Source organism: Amblyomma americanum, chromosome 7 (genome assembly GCF_052857255.1).
Source record: "Amblyomma americanum isolate KBUSLIRL-KWMA chromosome 7, ASM5285725v1, whole genome shotgun sequence".
Lineage (NCBI taxonomy): Eukaryota > Metazoa > Arthropoda > Arachnida > Ixodida > Ixodidae > Amblyomma > Amblyomma americanum.
The window spans coordinates 57,403,340-57,425,853 of record NC_135503.1 but is presented as its reverse complement, the minus strand read 5'-3'; the positions used below and the strand labels follow the sequence as shown (position 1 = coordinate 57,425,853).

Below are 22,514 nucleotides of genomic sequence, written 5' to 3'. Positions count from 1 at the left end.
CCGGAGCCCTCCACTACGGCGCCTCTTCTTCCTTTATTCTTTCACTCCCTCCTTTATCCCTTCCCTTACGGCGCGGTTCAGGTGTCCAACGATATATGAGACAGATACTGCGCCATTTCATTTCCCCAAAAACCAATTATTATTATTATTATTATTATTATTATTATTATTATTATTATTATTATTATTATTATTATTATTATTATTATTATTATTATTATTATTATTATTATTATTATTATTATTATTATTATTAAACCTCGCTTGGCCACCAGTTATATTCTGCGTGGTGTCCATAACGTGCTCAACAAAAATTAGTGCTGACTTCCCAACCACGTGTAGATCGCTTGCATGTGCTACCATTTTCATGCTGTTCCGTTTTATTAAAAAGTGCACCATGTCATTTGAACCAAACGCTGAAAAAAGAAATGGCGCACGTGGAGAGTTTTAGACCAAGGCAACGTTCCCAGAAGCTGAAAGCATGCAGCCGAATTTTATTACATGCTAGCGTAACTGACCGCTTGAAATAGTTAAGCAGTTTTAATCTGGCAAAAAGTACCTGCCGAAGGCACAATCCTGGTATTAATACCATTGTTGTAGAATTACGCAAAGTACGGAGGCACAGAACAGAAACATAAGACGACGCGGGTCCGTCCTTTGCGCCGGTTTTCTTTCTACAATCATGTACCGATTGGCCCAGCTCTCCACTCTATTGTAGAATTGCTTTGCATGTTATGACAACGGTGCTTGAATAGAATTTCCGCGAAATACAGAAAAGCGCTTTTTCAATGTCCCGCATCATGCAGTTCTTCTGTACTGGCCACTGACATGGCATGCTCCACTTATCGCAAGCCAAGGTCATGTGAACTCCGGCGTCTCGCGCGTTGCATTAAGCGAGGAAAAAAATGCACATTTTCTCTTGTAGAGCAAAGTCATAGCGGTATTTCCTTTTTGACACCTCACAACATACATTATCATAGATAACTTCAGCGTATTTCTATACTGGTTGAAGATATAAGCACTGATTTTAACTAAATATTTTTTTTTTAGTATATAGTAAGTTAGAGCCTCGCTCTGCTTGCAGTGCACGGTACCTACCACGCTGCACAAGATTCGTTCCAACTCTGCTTGCACCACTTTTTTTATTTTTTACTCGTCTCAGTGTAGCATGGGATCGACACACCGTGTATCCGGAAGATCCATCCTTGGCAATGCCGCCCGTGTGAGGGTGACTTCAAGACCAGACAGAGACGTCGGCCGGCGGCAGTTACACCCCGCTTCTGACGTTACCTTGCACTCTGTCGCGTTTGTAATGTTCTACTCCTTGCCCCGGGCAGCAGCCGCCGCTGCGCACTGGACCGTGATGGCTGCTTGCCACAGCTATACGATATAAGCCGCCGGCGCCCGGTCCCTTCTTGGCGCTTGTGTAAGTAGGGAAAGAGCGTCTCTGCGCGCTTTCTGCAGCCTGGGAAACTGCCATCGTGGACATGTAGGAAGAAGAGGAGGGGGCGCGCGTTGCCCTTTCCCCCTGCACGCCGCGTAATGTGCGGTTTGATGACTCGCCGCCGTCAATGGTTCCGGTGGAGGCGTCTGCACCCAGCGCGCCACTACCGCCTCTCTTGCCCGCTCTTCTTTCTGTGTACGCAAGGAAGAGACGGACGGGCCGTTGCACTTTACTCAAACCCAACAGCAGCGCCGCCGCGCTGACTGCTTCCAGTGTGCAACACCCCGGCCTTCCGTTCTCGTTCAGCGGCGGCCTGCGCTCGGTTCCCCGGTGTGCGGTGTGTGTGCCGACGTGGGCGCCCTTTTGTTTAGCGGCGCAACTGCGGACAAGGAACTGGCCCCGGTTCACAGGGAGGCGTCCTCTTCCTTTTGTTCTGGCTCCTCAGCGGCTGCACATATGTCAGCGCGCGTGATTCGTTTCTTTCGGTCACCTTGTTCCGCGCTGAGGTTTTGACCGACAACGCGCGCGTACGCAAGGCAGTGTTTGCCCGACGGGGGAGGTAGTGAGCGGCTGGGAATTCCACGCAGCTTCTGCGCTAGGGGAGGGGGGACGGATGCTGCGTGCCCATTGAAGCGGTGAATCAAATTTAGAGTCCCGCGCGGGACGGTCAACATGCGCGCTCCCGTGGATGTCTGGCGCGTCTTTCATCATCGGAGGCGTTCGTTCTCGAAGGAGCCTCTTTCTCACGGTTACGAGTGGGCAGTGCTTCGGAAGAGGCGGGGTTCGGGCAGCGTCGCGAATGTGTGAGGAAAAGAAAAAAGTCGGTGGTTGGCGCTGGTCTTTTATATTTTGTTCGCCTGCCTAAATACGGACCGCTTTCACCTCGGCTCGTAAATCGAAGTCCGATCTAAGCTTGTTTGAGAGGTGATGCAGACCTTTGTGGTTGCCATCCTGAAAAGCGCTTTTCTCGCTGGCGCTGCTTTGTACGAAAATGAAGTTGGTTTTTCTTTGTACTGTAAGCTTAAGGTTGTTTTATCGAAGCGTCCTACGAACATGATGGTGTTCATCGTCTACGGCTGTATAGCGACGATATTCAACCAGTTCAACCAACGACCAGTGCACTGATACACAGCTGCTATATATCCGCGGAAGATTGCTGCTGTTCGCGCGTCTATAGCGCACGAAAAACTAACGCTACATGAAAGTATTAACGTTCTCGGTCGATTAGCAATTTTTCTCTCAGCGACACCGTGAAAGCGATGATCTAGATTTGAAGACGACTTGGTCTTTAGAAGAAAGTTTAGAAGATAGCTTTAAAAGTAAACGGTATCCTATTAAACTGGCCTCCAGGAATATAGGACAGATTGCAGCAACCCTACTACAGCAAACTCTGGTGGCCAGCGCAATATACAAAATGCAAATAACCCGTGAGAGCGAAGACGAACCAATAAGCCCCGTTTAATCTCCCGTTGAAGCAACTAATTTCTCCTTGAATATGGCTGTTCGTTAAAGCAAAGCAGAATCAATGGCGCAATTATTGAGTCTGTTCTCGCTTGCTATTCTGGCCGCCATCTGCCAGCGTCTTCACACGCCTGAGATTCGGAGGGACGCTCATGCCCAAGACGCATACTGGCTGGCGTGCAGCGCGGCGCAGTCTCGCAAAGAAGCTTTCAAAGGAAGGAAATCGCTCATTGCGTGTGCAGTGAGTAGGCCTAGTATAAAATGGAGAATAAGTCCCAGTTTTACGCAAAGAGTGCAGCCATCGGCGCAGTGTACGACTTAAACCGTCGACCACCTTGTAGACACACTATTTCGGGGTTGTTCTCACCGCAAGACTGTTTCTGCGGAGACTGTGTTTTGTGCAAAAATGCAAGAACATGAACGTTCGTAGGGCAAGTGTTTTCGGAGCCAGCCCCACATACTCAGCTTCACGTTTCCGTTGCAGAGATGTGCGATTCATACGAGAAGTCCTGAGCAAAGACGCATACTCAGCGTCCAATGCTTGTAGCGAAGAACGGTGCAGGAAGACAAGGAAGTCAGTCTTAAATACACAGGAAAAAAAAAACATTTTCTTCTTTATTTATATGCCAACTTCACCCAGACCTTCACACGACGCGCAACAGCCCTGTCGTTTGGATTTTTTTTTTGTTTTTCACGATGTGCGTGTGTGCTCCAGATTTAGTCCCACGCTGAACACGTGTGTTTGTATGTGTGTTTGCGTCTATAAATATACACGTCATATAAAAGAGTCTCTCTCCTCATCACCGGTGGAAGGCGAGCAGGTCGGGTGGGCAGCCAAAGAAAAATAAAATAATAAAACAGGACAATGGCGTCACGCGTGACATACGTCTAGGGCAGCGCGCGTTCGTGGTGCTCGCCCCGACTCGGAGATCGAGGGAAAAAAAAACATGAAATGCAACCAGGCCGGAGGAGAAGACACCGGCAGCGGCAAAGTCGTTGCCTCGAAACGTCCCTTCTTTCTTCTTCTTCTTCTTCTGTCTCTCCCCTTTCCCCCCCAACTATGTACACAAAGAGGCCAGCCTCTTACGCGCCTCCCCAGTTCACCGGCTCTGCACACTGCGCTCTCGGTCAACATAGCACTTCGCCGCAGCTGAATGGATTTGCGCCTCTAAGAAAAAACAGCGCGCGCTACCTGTGTGCCCGTCGCTGGGGCACCGCGCCAGCACACGCGCGCACGCTCTGCGTAGCTTTTCCTCCGTCCCGTTCTCTAGAGCTTGCTTTGTTTTCCTGACATCCTGAAAAGGCGGCTTGCCCTCCTGTGGCCTCCTCGGTCGGCGTTGGGTAGCTTAAGTCGTTAGACGACTCTCACTCGGAGCGAATTCACCGCTTTGCTGGCTTGTATATGCCACCGGACCTCGTACTCGAGAAATGTTCTGCCGTCACACCCTGAGCTCTGCTACTCTGAGTGGCGGCCCTTCTGGGGTTCATCCGGTTTCCAGTTATTGTGGGTTTGATTCTGATCAAATTATATTTTTGTTTATGTGAAGCTAACAGCAACTTTCAGCGCTGCTCGTATCTAGAGAAGACGGTGAGAACGTGCGAGTTCGAGCCCATACATTGTGGGTAAATTGAAAAATTGTCAATATATCTTCGGCTAATTGACGCATTGTCAAAGTCCGGCCGGCCGCCCCGAGCTTCGAGTAAGTGTGTCTCTCAAAGCTAATGAACAGCAAAAAATTCAGAAATTCGGCTAAGAATTACAGCGCTGTTGAGATATCGATTTGGCTTTATATTTAATTACGAGACAGTCGACGTAGTTGGGGATCCTGTCCTGCGGGTGTACCGAAACAATGATCTTTTTTTTTTCTACTCCGTTCTCTAGGCGGGCCTAAACGCATCTTTTAAGATGCTTTTATCACGACTGACCCCAAAGGGGTTTAGGCCACGAATGGGTCCAATCATTTGGCCCGTCGTCAATGAAATCGAAGGAGCCACAGGAGCTCAGCCGGTTCTCTCGGGCGAGGTTTCGACTGACAAAAAGACCGAGAGCAAAGTGAGCCCGCATCGCGTCTGAGAGGCCGTCCTCGGCTCGCTGGACACGTATATACAACGGATGGCACTGCAGCTCACGCACACCACTGCACACGGTCCCCCTTCAGTACGGTCTCCAGAGCGAGGAGTCGCCGCTGCCGTGTCCGTTGGTCGCGTTCGACGGCCCCGTCGTCGGAGAGCCCCGCGCCGTCGGTGCACCTGTCCGAGCACCCACAACACCGGGAGGAGGGGGCACCACGAGCGGCAGCACGGGCGGAGTACCGGGAGCACCGCCGCCGACTCCCGCCGCCTTGCTTAACGTCGCGAGCACCGACGAGGGTTTCTTCCTCGCCACGTCCTCCAACGTCGGCATCGGAGGTGGCGAGACACTCCGGTCGCTGCGCTCCGAGTCGTCCTGAGAGCGGGCCTGCTTCGGCGAGGAGCAGCTCAGGTCGCTGTCCATGGTCGGCGACGCCGTGGCGGACCTGTCCGGAGACGACGACTCCCCGCCGCCCAGGGGGTGGTGGTGGCTGCTGTGCAGGCTGGCGGCCCGCAGCTCGTTGCGCAGCAGCTGCAGGCCCGGGTGCAGGCCCGCGGCGGCAGCTGCTGCGGCGGCCGCGGCAGCCGCCGCTGCCGCGTTGGGCTGTCCCACGGAACCGCCGTACAGCTGCGGGTAGAGCAGCGACGGCGCGAGTGCGGGGGGCCAGGTGGCGCCGTTGGCGCTCGCGTAGTAGCCGTGCGGTCCTAGGAGACCCGCGGCGTAGCCCGCCGCGGCATGGGTCAGGTAGGGTGCTGCCGCGGTCGTCGCCAGGAGGCTCCCCGTCGTGGTGTTGGGCTGCGTCGAGAATGAACAGAGGTGGTTGTGAGCGAGTTAATGAGTCGTGTGCCATAAAGAGAGTACCCGCATCCACGCGGAATGAATGCAGGCGTTGTAAGATTTGGGGGCACTAAGGATAAAACAGGATGCTGGGGGCTGTGCGCTCGTCTGAGGTCCGGTGATTAAACAACCAAACGGTAGCTGCCGATTGGTGATGGAGCGAAGAGACTCAGGTGAACGCCGCTTAAGCTTTTGTTATGCCGTGCAGGCAGCATCTTCATAACATCCCTGGCGATCCCCGCCCCTTTAACTACTGCTTCACTCTTCCTCAAGCCGTATAGATCGTTTTTTAAGGGGCAGAAAACTATGTCAAATAGGTACTTGCGTACGAAAAAAAAAGGGGGGGGGGGGGGGAAGTAACACGGAAGCAGCGAAGGGCTCGTGAAGGAGTCTATCTGTTAAACAGCCAATATTGTCAGCTACAGCCCTATAGCCTTGCCAAAATGCTATTGGTTTTGAGTTCCAGGTGGGCAGGTAAACAGCAAAAACTGACAAAAGCAGCTGTGCTCGCCAGTCTATATGCAATAACAATTTTTAAAAAAGTTGAAGGGTCATTCACATAGTGTGTAAGGGCTATGTCGAAGAGAGACCATGACACGAGGATGTGTGCCGGTGTTCGATTCGCACTGCGTAAGAAAACTGGGAGGAGGGTCGCGTATAAGTGGTCATATATGGCAATTAGTGGGTTATGTGACCTATTAATGTGGCCCTTTGGTCACATAACCCTATGTTCGATTCGTGCGGCCAGCGAACAGGAGATCTAGAAGGGTTGTTTGGCCATGACAACTGGCGCAGTGAAGTCGTCGCAACCTTGCACACGTGTGAGCTTTTCACCCTGGGACATCCGGCGCAGACCCACCTGGTGCGCGAACGCCGATCCCCCGTTGACGCCTGCGAGCCCCTGGCGCAGTTCGGAGAGCCTGTCCGACAGGCAGAGGTCGACGGCGTTGCCGTACCGGCCGAGGAGCAGCGGGTCCACCTTGAGGCTCAGGTTTGCGGCGGCGGCCGAAGGGGGCTCGCCCCCGCCGCCGTTTCCCCCAGCCGCGCCACCTCCGCCGGCAAGGCTGCTGCTGTTGGAGCCGTTCGAGCGGTCGCCTGCGACGCAATGTACAGGGACGCGAGGTTCACGCAAGAGCTCCAGAACTAAGAACTAAAACGCTTTGGCCTTGTGGAACATGAGCCCGTTGCCAACTAAGGTCATCAGGTTTTTAAAAAAGATATCAAAAAGAACGCGAGACAAGATAAAAAAATGGAGGGGACATTTAAGCTCCGCCTTAAGGGTATGACGCGACAGCGCAATGGGTTAATTCCCATATCTGCAGGAGGTCGTTCTCTACGTTACATTCATAGATCCCAGAGAGTCCTCATACACCTCCTGGCGCAGTGGTGCAGCGGTTAAGCAATGTGCCACCACCCTGCGATGGCAGGTGCCCTAAGCGGTGGGCCTTGTGTGCCCAGGTTGCACTTCTCGAGAGACCAACTGCCACCTGCCACGGTGGGCAGTTTGCTCACTAGCCGGTGGGTAGGTTGTGATGACGTCACAAGGTCACGTGGCCTAGGTGGCCCGCCTGCGTTGCTCTCCGGGCACCAGCTGCCAGAGCCATATGCTTGTGATTTGTCGCTCACAACGCCGACGCTGGTTTTTCTGGAGAACGGGGCCTTTAAGGCTATCGCGTTAAAAAACAAAGTCACGATGTGGGGATGACAGAAAGCAGGTTTCGAAAGCGAAATATTCATTGGACGAACTTCGGTTTCGCCCCAGCCTCCTCTAGCTGTGCCTTTGGTTTCTCCTTCTAAACGTTCGGTTTATTCCGTGGGCCTCGAAACAAGGAAACTCAGAGGAGGGGATAGTGAAACATGAATCGTCGGGACTGGAATTACCGCAGCTGTAAGCTTTGCTCAATTTAAGTGCTACTCAGAATTTTTCAGGGAGTGCCTCGTGCACATACCTATCCGCGATCAGTTCCGAATACGAGAAGATTACCTGCGCGTTCACAACCATTCACGAACAATCTAGCCTCGTCCAGCATATGTATGCAAACATAGCTGGACCCATGGTGATTAGGAAACGGTAAAGCTGTGCACTGGCGGATGTGAAAAAAACAACACTGTTTTAAACAAACATCACAGAACGTTGTGGCAATGCAGCAATTCATGTTAGTTATGAGTGTGCTGGAGGCGTGCATCTTCAGAGGGCAGTGTCCGAACACGCTCTTGCAGCTTAATGGTGCATAAATACGCGAGAAAAGCTGTGCGTGGCGAGTTTTTGCGCGAGGCAGTATAAGAACCGCAGGGTGCGAAGCATCAGTGTCGTATCTAGCTCGGCAGGCTGTTGCCAGCCGGTTTGTGACATTGCGCCATAGCAGTTCTTAGGGAAGCCTTCTTTTGTTTCGAGATCCCCAGGTGGTCGAAATTATTCCGGAGCCCTCCACTACGGCACCTATCTCTTCCTTTCTTCTTTCACTCCCTCGTTTATCCCTTCCCTTGCGGCGCGGTTCAGGTGTCCAACGATATATGAGACAGATACTGCGCCATTTTCTTTCCCCCCCCCCAAAAAAAAAAAAACAAAAAAAACAATTATTAGCCTCTGGAAACTGCAGGAACAGCTTAAACACGTAGGTCTGCAATATCGCGCTCGCGAAAAAAGAAACGTTAGCTCAATTCGTGTGTTGAACAGGCCTTAAGAACAAAGAATATACTTTTGCATGCAATAATGACAAAGGAAAAGTTAAAGAAGCGTTTGGCGCTCTTGACAGATGGAGTCATAGGCGCCTTGCCAGTACATCCCGATACTAGTCATATACGTAGGTACGCCTTGTCTGACTCGCTAGCCCTGATGATGACTGCTAACGGCAACCGCTCTGTCCTTTGGTGAGTTTCTCGTAAGCTAACTAAACGTAGAGGCGTACTTATGCTTGCCAAAAACTAACTCGTCTAACGCGTCAATTCATACTTGTAGTTCATATCATTCGCTGGCTTTCTGCCTATGATGACATGTAAATAAATATACGCAGCAAAGAAAATTTACCTTATCGGTTTTTATTTGTTTTACGCAACGTGCAAGCGTATCCTGTCGAGGCCAGTAAAGATCAAGTAAGTCTCGCTTTCATTGAACCATTTCAAGGCTAGTCTTGTACTGATTAACGGCTTTATTTTGGTGCGAAAGCACTACCTAACGGGATTAACCTCAACCAAGAACCTTGTATGAAGCCTCGGAGTAACTCGGGTAAATTCAGGTTAGTTCGGAGGAGCGTCACGCAAGCTGCAGCCAATGTGAGGAAGCTCGGGTAAGTTCGGAGGGGCGTCGCGCCAGCTGTAGCCAACGGGAGGAGGGCGCCGAGTGGAGAGGGGGTATGCAGAAGAGGAGCGACAAACGCGGCTGTGTGCACGTGCAGATGCCAGAAAGAAGATCCTTTAACTCCTGCCACTTTTTATTGTTGTTTTTTTTTTCGACATACTGACTTGCACCGTGCTCTTGTCCAGAGAAATTACGCACTAGAGCCATTAGTTTTCGCGGCAAAATGTGTTACAGATAACATATTTTCTGCCTGCCTCTGACCCCCTTTTGCTTATAACCGACGCGATTCATTGCTTCCAAATCGGCTCCTCGGGATTCGTTACTTCAGAGACACATAGTCAACAACACAAGCAGAGACTCCAGCAACTTTTCAGGGAATCTAACGAGCCCACACACGCGATAAACCAAAACAAGAACAGAACCGAGGTAAGACGTCGCAACACCGCCGGCAGCAAAGAACAAAAAGCTGTCGAGTTTTCGCGGCGCACGAAACGGCCCCCAAAACTTTCGACACATCTTTTTCGCGTCGCCTTCCCTTTCCCAATGCACCCCGAGGCTCGAGCAACGGAAACCTTGCCTCGGTTTTAATCAGATTAGCCGCATCCCGCCCGCACGCTTGTGTGTTTATGGCACGGGCAAGAAGAAGATTAAGAAGCGCGAGAGGCATCCCCGTCAAGGGGGTGGCGCTGCAGTCGCATTTTGCGCCATCCAACGAGAGAAACAAATATGATTCGCCTCTAGCACCGCATAAACAAGAGCGCGGATCACTGCGAATAAGAAGAAATGGGCGCAGATGAAGGAGGAGGAGGAGGAGGAGGAGGAGGAGGAGGAGGAGGAGGAGGAGGAGGCAGTTTTGAAGCGAAGGTTTTGGAGCAGAAAACAAGAAAGCGCTTCAAGGAGGGGAAAGGCAAAGCGATGCTATAGGAGAAAAAGAGTCAGAAATTGAAGGGGGAGAGAGCGAGAGAGGAAACATATCGGAATAATAAGCACTTCTCTCGACTTTCACGAATCCGGAGAACGAAAAGAAGGAAGAGCAGAAACTCGCGTTAACCCTTTTTTCGGGTTTCGCGCGGACCACAGCGCCCCCTGTATTACGAATCACCAGGGCTGCTGCGGATCTGAGTCCTCGAGTTTGGCGTTTGCAAATTTTCCTCTTTTTCGCTCTGTCTCGCTGAAACTTGCGCGTGCGTTGTCATGTGCACAGCCTCTTTCTCCTTTCCTATCTCCCTCGCTCTTATCTTTCGCACCTCGTCGCAGTTTTGGAAGGGGGCGACGAGGCGACGCGTTAACTTTTCGGGGCGCAATTATTCGAACAGGGAATAAAGTGATTTGCGAAAAGGCCGAAATAAAGAAGAAACACGAGTTCACGGCGACGAATATGGAGGCCGGCGCAGGGTAATTAAAGAAGAAAGCGAGGCAAGGGAGCCAAAGGGAAAGGGCGCTCGTTCATTGCTGCTCTTGGAGGGAGGGCTGCTCGCAGTCAACACCCGGGAAAGACGAGGCGCCGCTGAAGAAAAAAAAAACGAGAAAAGAGAAGGACGCCATAACGACGTTTTACGGGAAACATCCCTGAAGAACCTCCTCATCCCGATTTGCCTTCCCGCTTTCCCTACGTCGCGCCTGCTTTTCCCCAACTGTCCCTCCTCATTCCCACTCGTGCTTATTATTTGCGGCGACTGGCTCCTTCTCTTTACCTTCCCCAGTCGCTTTCCGAGCCTCTCTTTCGACACCCCGAGCCTCGTCTAGCGGTAAGGGCGGTGGTGCGAGTTTTCTAATTTAAAATAAGTGGATATCGTTCGCACGTACCCCCGAGTGGGGGCGACACCATCGGGTTTAATGACGGTGGCGATAGCGATGTGGCCAGCCAAGGCGGTCGTCCAGAACTCCGCACAGTCGCCTCGCGAGGAGCGCGACAATAAAAGGAGAACGAACCTAGCCGAGGTGGGAGAAATGTTTTGCGTTTTGACGCGTTTGATTCTTGCTTTCTTCATACTGCTGCTATGTACACATACTGCATAGCTGTGCTTTTCTTTTTCTTTTTTTTTTCCGGCCACGCTTGTTGCTTCGCACGCACCATGTTTCGGATCAATACGTGCAAGCTCGGTTCGCCCTAAATGTTTCTGATTGCCTTCTTTTTTTTTATCTAGTTTCACTTTTCCTAATGCTTCTTCTCAAGTCATTGGCTTCGTACTTTATATCCTTTCCTTTTCTTTATGCCCTTCCATTTCTTTCTCTTTTGTATATTTTTAAAGCGCACTCCAGCTTCGGAGCCCATGGGGCTCTCTTAAGCTTCGCAAAGCTCGGTGTCGCCAGGAATTAGAGGTTTCCGAGCGATTCGTTTGGCTGCGGCTGCGCGGAGGCGGGGTAAGTGCGGTGCGCCGCCGTTAAATGAACAAAGTAGGGGGAGACACTGGTGCAGACAAACGCGCGTAGGACGGAAACTTACGCAGTCACAAAAGAATTCGACAAAATGCTTGCTGAACTAAAAATAAGAAAGGAAACAAGAGGAGAAAAAAAGGCACGAAGTTTCGACCTTCTTTTCGTGCTATATATAGTCTTCACTGCAAGGTTCCTTTACGTTTCCTGAAAGGAAACACGAGAAGCTAAAGCTCTTATAAACGACTTGGTAATAAATGAAAGAAGAAAAAAATTAGAAAGGACGGTAAGGGGTGCTCGCAGGAAATATACAGATATATAGATATGTAGGCTCAAAATTAGGGAGACAAAAAAGGGGTAAAGAAGGGAAGAGGGATCGAGGGGCTCAGAAAAGTTCAGCGGTGTGGTTCTTAATTTCACCGAGAGGGGCAGGAGGCGGAGGTGCGATGGCGGAAAGATTAAACACAGCGACGAGAACTCTCAAGCGTGTAACCTCACTCGGTCACCATCACTGCCACCGGTTCATTCTTCAACTCGACGACGGTGCCGCGCTCTCCGGTTCTTTCCTTTTTTTTATTTCTTCCTTTCTCTGCACTTTCTTTTCCGCTCTTTCTTTCTTGTGAGCACTTGAAACGAGTCGGGTTTGTTTCACTCTTTCGAGAATTCCGGGTGCTCACCGCAGCGACCACCTTTCATTAGGGAGCGAGAGTTTCAGAAAAGGAAGGAAAAAAGGGAGAAAAGGTTAGTGAAAAGCGAAGTCGGCCTAGTGAAGGGGTTGCAGTAAAAAAAAAAAGTGTAAAGGTAGAAAGACTGCAGTGAAGGCAGCTTAGAGGGTTTGAAGAAGGACTGCAGCGATGGAGAGAGGACTCTCGCCCTCTCTCTCACTCCGAAAGAAGGGGAAATAAATTTTGTACGTCAGCGGTAGTCGAGAAGCAAGGGCGCCAAAAGTATCACTGTATAGTGTCGCGCGCCAAAAGCCTATGCACGTATTAGGAGCGAGAAAGTACCACAACGGAAGACAAGTGCAGGGTGCCCAACGTGCCCTCGTGCTTCGGTTCGGTTCACCCATGGACGGAGGCGAGGCAATCAAAGAATAAAAGAAAGATAGAAAGGGAAAGTGGGCAAACGATCTCTGTTTCCGCAAGCGCCGTTCTCGTTCATTAGCTAAATCTACACCGCGGCAGCTTGGACGACCGAACTGGCTTCGGGAAAGACGGGGGAGGGGGGGTAAAAAAAGGGTTTCTGCCCTTTCTGTGCCACTCCGGTGGAGCTCAGTGCTTACTTTGCGTTTTTCTTTTCAGTGGTTTTGATTTTTTTTTCGCTCTTTTGCGCTGATTTTTCTGCGAGCACAAGAGGGAGGAGAAGCACTTGCCTTGATCTATATATTTGATCTGCATTAATTATCTCAAAACCAAGTAGCATCACCCAAATTTTTGGCGCATTTCGTCTTTGGTATTTTCACCTTGCCCTGTAGCATGCTTATTTCAAGCAGGAAACAGAAAAGCTGTTTTTTTTTCATATATAAGAACGCCGTATGAGCTGGCGCACGGTGGCACTTAGAAGTGAACGAAATCAGTAGGAATAGTTTTACAAATAAGCAATGTAATTTATTTTCCCGGACTTTGAGAGCTTGTGGCGTGCTGTGAACGTTGAGGATTCAGCTTTGCTTTACCTGTCAGACAATTAATTCTTTTTGAATTCATTTTCTCTGAGGGATGTTTTGGAGCAACGCTGACTTGAAGATTGTGAAATAAAGCATTTCGTGCGACAATATGGCTGAGCCATGATTTGAAGTTACTCATGCAGAAGTAAGCATCCAATGAAGTCATACTTCTTCTAAGCGGATGTTTCACGGGACAATGACCAACATATTTCTCAGGCGGTCGTCCTTAGCTGCGAAAAACCTCCTCTGTTTCCATCACCTACAAGATGCAGAGCAAGTACGCTCTTCAGAGCGCACAGGCCCGTCTTAAGGCGACCACAAATATACCACTGGCTATCACGTTTCGAATCACTGAAACGACTGAGTGCCCAGTACAAGTCGTGAATGGGAATAGATGGGCCATAATAAAATTACCAAGAACTCGTGAAAGGTGCACGCAGTCTTTAAGTGAATCTTCGTGTCCCTAGCTGCCTTTTTAAAAGCTCCGCAGTTCTCGCTAATGTGGCCCCCTTTTATCATGAGTCAAGATAAGACATGCGTGTCATATAAAATGATTCTAATAAGCACAGGTTGTATTGCATCATCCTTCCTTTCCCTCCTGGCTCTTGGGTTCTAACAAATGCGTACGAGCGCCTGCTGAGGTGTGGAGCAATAAAACTCCCAACTACTAAAAATAAAATTCAAAACGAAAAGCTAACGCATGCGCCAGGCCCGACTTCGTTTCCCAGGCCGATACCTTGGCACAGCCTAGAGGCTAAGGCAAACTCGTAACCAAATGAGGAGGCCTATACATTAGCTTTTCCAGTCGCTTCTTTCCGCTCCTTTCGCACTTTATACACGGCACCGTATACTCTTCAACGCATTCACGGCGGTATGACGCTCTTGACGAGGTAGAATCGGATCTCCGTTCCAATTGGACCCATACATCGCGAAGCACCAAAAAAGCGAAATAAGGCGTCGTTAAAGAAATAGAAAAAAATAAAAAAATAAAGCCACGACGAAGGCAGGTTCTAGTGTGGAGGATTGCGAGCCGGAGGTGAGGAGAAGGAGAAGGACTTTTTATTGTTACACAAATTCGATGAGAGCCAATTTCATTCGCAACAATAGGGAAACTCCGGCTTGCCGCGCACCGCTTCGGAGACGGGATCCGGACGGCCAGTGGATAGAGTGGTTTCTCGAGGCGCGGTGTATGCATATATACCGCGGCGAAAAGAGTTAGCGCTGCAGGAGAGCTCCTGGGGACGAGACTGCAGCCGCCTGGCTTGGGCCTGCAGTCGCAGTATTCAGGAGTGAGGAGGCGGAATGTATGCGCCCAGACGCCGCTTCAAATTCAGGCGAGCCCTTCAGTGGCAAGAGAGACGAAAGTGATGAGATCGGTCCAATGAAATGAAACGGAAACAGGGCACCAGCTAACGCGGAAGTTGGCCCCAACTTCCTCCCCTCGTGACCTTTTTGGAAAGGCACTGAAGGTGTACTTTAAGAGTGCGTGCTTTTTTTTTAAACTTTCTTGCTTTATTTACCAGCACAATTCTGAGCAATGATAGACTTTGCTAAGTTTTGCCTTAAAACAAGGCCCGTAGAATCATGTGCACTGCACGCATGGCGGGACCAGTAACTACTGTGTTGTCCTGCCGGATTTGGGGATGTTATCTATTAGGTAACCCTCAGCTATCAGAGATGTATATGTAGGACAAGGAATTAGCAATCTTAAAAGGGAGACGGGCAGCGACTGTCAGTTCTTCGACGTGGAAGCGGGCGAAAAGTCAAGGATATTCGGTTTTATTGACACACGAAACATCGAACTGAACACAAAACTGAGGTGTTGACGAACATACTACGCGAAGATCATAGGCTGGTTGTTCACTGGTGGTCAAAGGCACGGCCCATCGGTTGTGTTTTTTTTCCTGTATTCTCACTGCTTATCTTCGTGGAGTAGATTAGATTTTCATTTAGCGAGTTACCATACAGCTTTGTTGCTGTTCTCATCAAGATAAGGGGGAATCGTCAGCGGCTGCTGGTCGGTCTGATTGTTGTGGCGCCCCTCGAGTCAGCACAACCACAGTCACGCCGGGAAATGGACGTTTTTTTAAGACGGAGTAAATTTTGATCAAGAGAGTATTAGTCATTATAATCCTCACGAACGCACCAAAAAAAAAAGCTACGCAGCTTTCTCAAACCTTCGCAGTAGAAGCAAAAAAAAAAGCGTCCTTGTTGTACAGTGTTGAGTAGTTTACGCAGTCAAAAGCAAAATTTAACCTTGCTGTACAGTTGATATCACCCTAGTTAGCAACCAGGACGAATTATCCTTAAACTTCGGAAATTTAGATAACGCTTTGCAGCGTTCCCGTGCGGATGCTGACGAGTGGAGACTAATGAGTTATCACTCCCTAAATTGGAATCTGCTCCCCCTAAACACACAGAACAGGGAGGTAGGGAAGGACCCACCTGGCGTGAGCTGCGAGGCGCCGCTGGAGGGGCACGAGGAAGGTGACCCGTCTCCTCCGGGTGTGGGCGCCGACCCTTCGAGACCCAGAGGGGGGGCGGCGGCGAACGGGCCAGCCGCCGCCAGGTACGTGGAGTAGTGCTGGTACGGACCCCAGTGCGGGTCCGTGCCCAAGTGGAGGACCTGGCTCGGGTCTGCCAGGAGGAGCAGAGATAGGTACCAGTTGGTGACGAAGAAAGAAAACTTGTCGAACAGTGTGAAAAAGTACCGACTTTCATATAAATTGCTATGCTGGAAAGATATATAGCATTCTTCGACTGTGCTTTTGGACTGTGTGCTGGGACTGTATCGTGCAACCATGCCATGTAATTATAATTAGCGGCAGTGTAACTCGTGATAGTATGCCAGAATACGAAAATACATTGGCACTGCACATTCGTATGAAAAACGATACGAAGGATACCAAGTACCATGAATATACCACACGTATCCCACCTGCGACTGCATCCAGAGGTTTCATCCTGGGATTCGGAACGATACAAGGTATCCTCGACTGTTCCCGGCAGGTATTCCTTAATACGACTATATTCTAACACATTTAAATGATAATATTATAATAGATGATGTAGGAACTGACAGTCGTTCCACTAATGTTTCTCGTAGCAAATATTTCCGCTCCAACGACTCCGGCGCCACAACTTCGACTCATCCTTATACGGCGCTCATTCATTACCCGAGCAGCCCGTGTAATCCCGAACGGCTTTTTGCCGCCGCTCGCCGTCCTCAGTGTGTTCAGCTTAGCGCCACAGCATCGCCGCGGGCTCCTTAAAGAGCCACACGCTCGCGTACACATACGACACTACTCCGTTATCTGACCCTCGCCAGGCGACGCTGTGACCCAACAGCCCGAGGCAGGAAGAAAAGAGAAACCCCGTTCGTGAGCTCGCGTATTTCCAACCTTTTCGTTTCTTTTTCCTTCCTTATCGACACGTTTGCTCTTCTCGCACAGAGCCGAGGTGATGCATTGCATCGCTGCCGCAGAAGCTCTCTCTCCCCACTCTCTGCACAATTTTCCTCGGGACCAGATAATAATCCTCTCCAGTACGAAAGCACGCACAGTGGCTGCACTTACAAGGCAAGCAGGGACTAGCGGCCGCTGTACGCGTGTGTAGTACATTACATACGACCACGTACGCTTGGGTACGTGGAGCTGTACGTGTGCGCGTATGTTTGCCAGGGTTCGCCGACACCTCCGACCCACGGTGCACACCACGTATCGTTTCTCTCATGCTTCCAGGGGTGTTCTCCCACTTTTTTTGTTTTTTTCTCCTTCCAACTAGCGTGAGGCAAGAAAGGGCGCAGGGAGATGAAGGCTCGGGTCCCGTGTTTGCCCATCTCAAAAAGCTCCCTGCGCTTGGCGACGGTCGCTGCGGTGCTAATGATAATTTTTATTAATGCCGTCGCCATCCCCGCACGCCTCTGCGCCTTTTCCGCGCCGAGCTCCCTCTACGTGGGCTGTAATATGGGGGCGCCGCAGGGTTCGGTGTCTTCTCCTATAAGCCGCTTTCTCGCGATCCGCGCAGCCATCAGCCGCCTCTCTCCTCGTCTCCCCAGAAGCGATCGGGAAGCCGCGGCCGCCGCATGGCAGCCCCGACCCCGTCCCACAACTTTCCTCCTTTTTCCTTTTCTTTCTCCTTTCGCCTCCTCTCCTGTCATCCCTGAAGACCCGCCTCCACTCGCGCGCCCTCCTATACCCTGGTCTCCTCCTTTAATTCTGTCTCTTTGTTTTGTTTTCCCTGTTCGCCGCATTAGGAAGAGTTACCTCAAAGCCATGGCTGGCCCCTGCACTTTGCGTCAGCGTGCGTCAAATTATTTAGGATTTGAGACGACGCTGCGCATGCGCTGTCGAAGGGGCAACAGCACGTATCGTGCGATGCACATTCACCACCTGCTTGCGCGGTCTTTCACTCGGAGATCCTCCTCGGCGGCACTCGTTTCCCTTTGTTTTCTTATATATCCATTCTTGGGAGTGCTCTTTCCTGTTCGTTCTTTTAGAGTTCCTATACGTGAACACTGCACACTCGCGTTGTTGATGAAGACTGGCGCGTTTGTCGCTGCACCCTTCTTACTGCGACAAGACATATCACTTGTGACGCTCGAAGTAGCAAAAACAACTCGTGTGAGGCAGCTGGAAACGTTATATGCCTTAACCTTAATAAACGAAGACTATGAGACTCATAAAATGGTCCATAGACAGTCGATAGACTTCTTATAGACTATTGCCTTCCTATAAATATTTATTTTTGTTTATTCATAGTCTATAGACTGTCTATAGACAGAAGCCTACTAAAAGTGTATGGCCATAAATCGATAGATTGTCCATAGACTGTCCATAGGATTTGTATTGCCTACAGACTGCTCTCTAAGGTTTGTCCATAGAGAATCTATAGACTTTATGGACAGAAGTATATAAAGAATTTATAGACTGTCTAAAAAGTATATGGACCGTTTATAGACTGTCTAAACAAATTTTAGTAAGTGCACACGACTTATAAGCACACGCCACCTGGCACCTGCTTTCGTTGACAGAACACTCAAGCAGGCACTAAGGTTGACAGAGTCAGCTTGCTTCTGTTTAAGATTTTCTTCCAAATGACCAAGGTATTTCTTACGTGCATGTTGTGAAATTCGGTTATTAAATACAACTGCGAAGGCCTATGCCCACAGCATTTGGTATCAAGACCGCAGAGACGCCATCACACCAAGTGGCCACATACCGAAGCTCAACTCCGACCGTTTTCTCTCAGGTTTCAGCTCATCAGTAGAAAACATGGACACAGGCATGGAGGCAAATCTACTCCGCGGCTGCTGTGAGACTCACGCTATCGTTTTTTTCTCCTCCTTCCTCCCAGATCCCAACACTTTCCTTTAATCCTGCAAATGTCGGTCTACCTGGCGCTGAGGGGTTAAATTATTCGTCGCGGCCATAAATCTCCACGATGTGCGATCGTGGCACTCCACAGCATTGAGAAGAGTACGAAGACGACGCTGTTTGCATAATTGACGCCCCGGAATTGCGGAATAGAAGAAAGAATGGAAGGAGAAAGAGAGCGAGAGAGACGGGGGGGATGCTCGCTTCTTCGCACCGCCTCGTCGTTTTGGTATAGGCTATTCCCACTCGTGTTCTATGTAGAACAGCAACAACACGCGGAAAGGGAAAAAAAAGTAGGAAGAGTTAAGCAGCTCTCGCGTAGGCGCTTATATGCCCTTTTGGCGGCGTCGTTTTCTTTCATCATTGCCTGACTCCTCCCCCAGCGGTTCTTTTATCTCAACCCCATAGTAGGCCGCTTAGGGTTTCGCCCCAGAGGTGGTGCTTCATTACTCCTGATTAGATCCCGCAGCGTTAAAGAGCGCGCGCTGTGGCGCTAATTACCGCATTCTCTACGGCGTCGCTCTTCTGCCCCCGCCCTTCGTTTCTTTTATATCTTGGAACAAACCGTATACACTCAGGTAGACACTGTGTTCTAATGCGGCCTTACACCCGCCCCCACTCCCCTAGCCTGTGTAAACGTTGTTCTAATCCGCCTTTCTTTCATGTTCCCGCTGCCTCAACCCTTTTAGCTCCTAGTTTTTCCCCCTCTCCCTCACCGAGCTCAGCCAGTTCGAAGGAGTTCTTTGTTTCCGTGCAGAGAAATCAGTGTCGATTCCTCTCTTGCTGTTCGCTCTCCCCTTTAGCGATGTAGGACTCACTGTTCGCGATGCGCATTAGCGACTCCGCAAGCGCTCTCAAACTTTTTCTGCTTCTATCATCCATCTCTTTCGCTTACTCTTTCGCCGAGTCACGCTCAGGCGCACCCGTGCTCTTCCTTCGTCTATTCCGCTACGCCACCACAGTGAGCTACCGTTTAGCTTGCCTCAACTATAGAGTTGGTTCTAACCTCATCAGCTGTTCTCCGGGCTGTTCGTTTCCACAGCGCAACTTCTGCATTTCTTTTTATTTATTATTTATTTCGGTCACCTGCGCTGTTTTCTCTCTTGCCCACCTCCTCCACTCCCTATTTACTTCCCTAATGTCTCCCTCGCCCGAGCTCTTTGGAAAATGTGTCCGCTGAGGTTCGCGCTCGACGACGCTCGGCAAATCGCCGCGGAGTGGCTGTCGCGTCGTCGCACAGAGGATGCCTGGCGTGTGCCGCTGCCGAAAGGGACAGTGATTGGTTAAAGAGGCGAGCACGCAACGACGTAAAGAGACTCTCTGCCTAACGCCACGCGACAATGCGAGCATTATAGGGAGCGAGCGTGCGGCGGGGGAGACGACGACGAGCTCCGACCCCAATGAGCACCAGTCGTCGTCGAACGATATAGGCGCATTTCGGTGCTTCTCGGTTGCTGGCATCGCCTTTCCTTTGTATCGCTATTTTGAGAAGTTGTTTATTCGGGGCTCTTTTGAGTTTAAGGTTTTGTTTACACTTGCAAGCTTTAAAGGCAAATGAGCGCTGTCTCTCATTGTACTCTGTATTTTTTTGTTATTATTTGCGTATTCCTATGAGTTCTCGCCTGTAATATATTTCACGAGGAAAGGAGTGCCCGCCTTTTTTGCACCGTTTACTTTGGTTGAAGTCATTTTATGCCCCCTGGAGTCGGGTACATGCTCCATAGTTACGTGTCTGCTGCACGAACATCTGGAATGCATTTGTTGTCGCTTTGCTTTCATTTCTTTTCGTGCGAGACTTTCCTCAATTTTTTTTATGACGTCATTCGACGTTGCGGGAATCACAGTCTCCGATGGGACTAACCTGAATGAGTACGATGGGGTTGGTCCGTAAAAGTTTTTCGAATTAAAGTAAATGGCTTTGACTTTTTTTTCTCTCTCTGTTGACCTTCAAGTCCGTGGCTGATGGCTCCAGTCTTGGCCACCCAGTCCGTATTCCCAAGGAGTGACTAATCGGGAGCTAGTTATTCCATTCGTATGCCTTTTTTTTTTTGTGCGACAAAAAGCACGATGCAAGCAGACGACCGCGGTATGACGCATGCAGTGCTTTGGAGCACTTACTGATGTCCTGGGCATCCGCTGAAGATTCATCGCAGCAAAACAGATCAAAGAAAACATGGACACTGTTCCGTCCGGTATAACTTAAATTTCTAGTGCGGAAGCTGCATTTTGACTCATTTTCATTGAATGCAAGGAGGAAAAGGAAACAACGCATGTTCTCCTGAACTTATTTTCTATTTTCTACGCAATTCTGTTCATGGCAATTCAGGATAACTGCATGGAAAAACGCTTCGACAGCCTGGTAGTCTCTGTAGCACTAGTTAACCCCAAGAAAGAATATAAAGCAGAAGTCATTGATTCATAAATGTGTATTTCACGCGCGGAAACTAACATATATATTGAGTGAGCACTGAGGCGCATTGTCTGAAGCGTTGCTTAGCAGTTCGACCACCCATATGAGTGAACCTAGTTTTCTAACGCACGTCAACCTCCATTTCGGGACCGTGCTTTAGTCAGTATAAACGTTTTTGAATGAGTCCATGCTTTAAACTCTCTACGTCCTGCATCACGTGATCTGTCTCCGCCTGCCGAATTTCAACGGGTCTAAAATTCATCTTACGCACAACCAAGATAGGTGGCGTGATTGACTCGAATATTTGCCACGACCACGTGACCATGTGACTTCTCTGAACATGAGTTACCGTCATCTCCACCACACTGCTCAGACTTGCTGCCCAAGCTCACTCGAAGGCGCCCATACTGGCATCTCCTGAAAGACTGCAGCTTGCTTCCATCGCTCTATCTCATTCACTTATCTCATTCCACATGGTCCAGCACAGCTTCGAGAGCTTAGTGGGAGGGTGAAGCCTATACCTCGGACTTCTTTCGTTTCTCTCTCTCTTTCTCTTTCTTCTGACGCCATTTTTCCATCATCATTCTTCGTTACACCGGGTCCCGCACCCCCGCGCCGGCCGCCGTGAAGTCGACCAACACGGTTTCCCGAAGTGTCCTTTTAATAGTAACAGATCGCAGCCCGCAGTTCGACACCACGCGGCGCTAACAAGGGAAGGCGCTTCGAAAGTGAATGAGGAGGAGGGGGAAACAGAGGTGGTAGCGGCGGCAGCGCGGAGTCGACCCCCGAAAAAAAAGAAGAGACCCGAAGGCTTGGGGACAACGGAAACAAGAGCGCCGCCGTGAGCACAACATTACGGGCGCTTTTAATCTGCAGACACGGGACAGGGACTGCCGACTGTCCCCTCGAAACCGAAGACAAAGGAGCGCCCAGAAACTGGGTCTCCCAAATTGCTTTCGGACAGGTTGCTGCGCACCGGGCGGCGAAAACCATAATGTTCAACGCGGAAAACAGATTTATTTCGTCGGCAAAACTAGCCACTTTATTTTTGTCCAGTTTGCAGAGAGCGCCTCTCTCAACCTCCGGCCCTACTGTTTGGCAATTCGTGACTGTGTGGAACAGATTCCGTGTGGTGTCTTTAGAGCATCGCAAGTGAACAGCCAAGGTTTCCCAGCCGACATACTGCTGTTCACGGGAAGATATATCACGATGGACATGACGTCATGAAAGAGGGTGACTGCGATACAAGCGCCAAGGAAGAGAGGCGCACCCTTCTTTACGTCCCATCAGTCGAGCTACCTGGCCTTGAATATGTGTAATCAACTGTCCCGTAATTATGTCCTCCTAATCATCATACTGTTTTCCAATTTTCGTATTTCATTTGGCATGATATCGCTCACTGAAAAGAACGTTAATTCGGCATGAAAAAACGCACACGGCATGAAAAAATGCACATTTGGCCTTCTCCAAACTCATCTCTTAGGGATCTTTTATTAGGCTGATGTATCTGAATACATCTTGTAAAAGCCTCGCACCTCTTCAACTCGACGTTTGCAAACATTCCTCAATTAAAATACGG

At 49.9% G+C, this 22,514-nt stretch overlaps 1 protein-coding gene across 2 annotated transcripts in view; it reads right to left on the bottom strand.

Annotated features, from left to right (window-relative positions):
• Positions 1–3,488: 3,488 nt before the first annotated feature.
• LOC144099175 (uncharacterized) overlaps positions 3,489–22,514 on the bottom strand; it is a 135,730-nt gene continuing 116,704 nt past the window's right edge. Inside the window, exons 4-6 of one of the 2 annotated variants that reach the window (XM_077632307.1) lie at positions 15,596–15,787; positions 6,673–6,908; positions 3,489–5,771 (exon numbers count right to left, since the gene is read on the bottom strand). In XM_077632307.1, coding sequence (XP_077488433.1) covers positions 5,061–5,771; positions 6,673–6,908; positions 15,596–15,787 — 1,139 coding nt within the window. In that variant the 3' untranslated portion in view covers positions 3,489–5,060. The remainder of the gene's footprint in view (positions 5,772–6,672; positions 6,909–15,595; positions 15,788–22,514) is intronic. The other variant, XM_077632306.1, reaches the window with a different exon arrangement.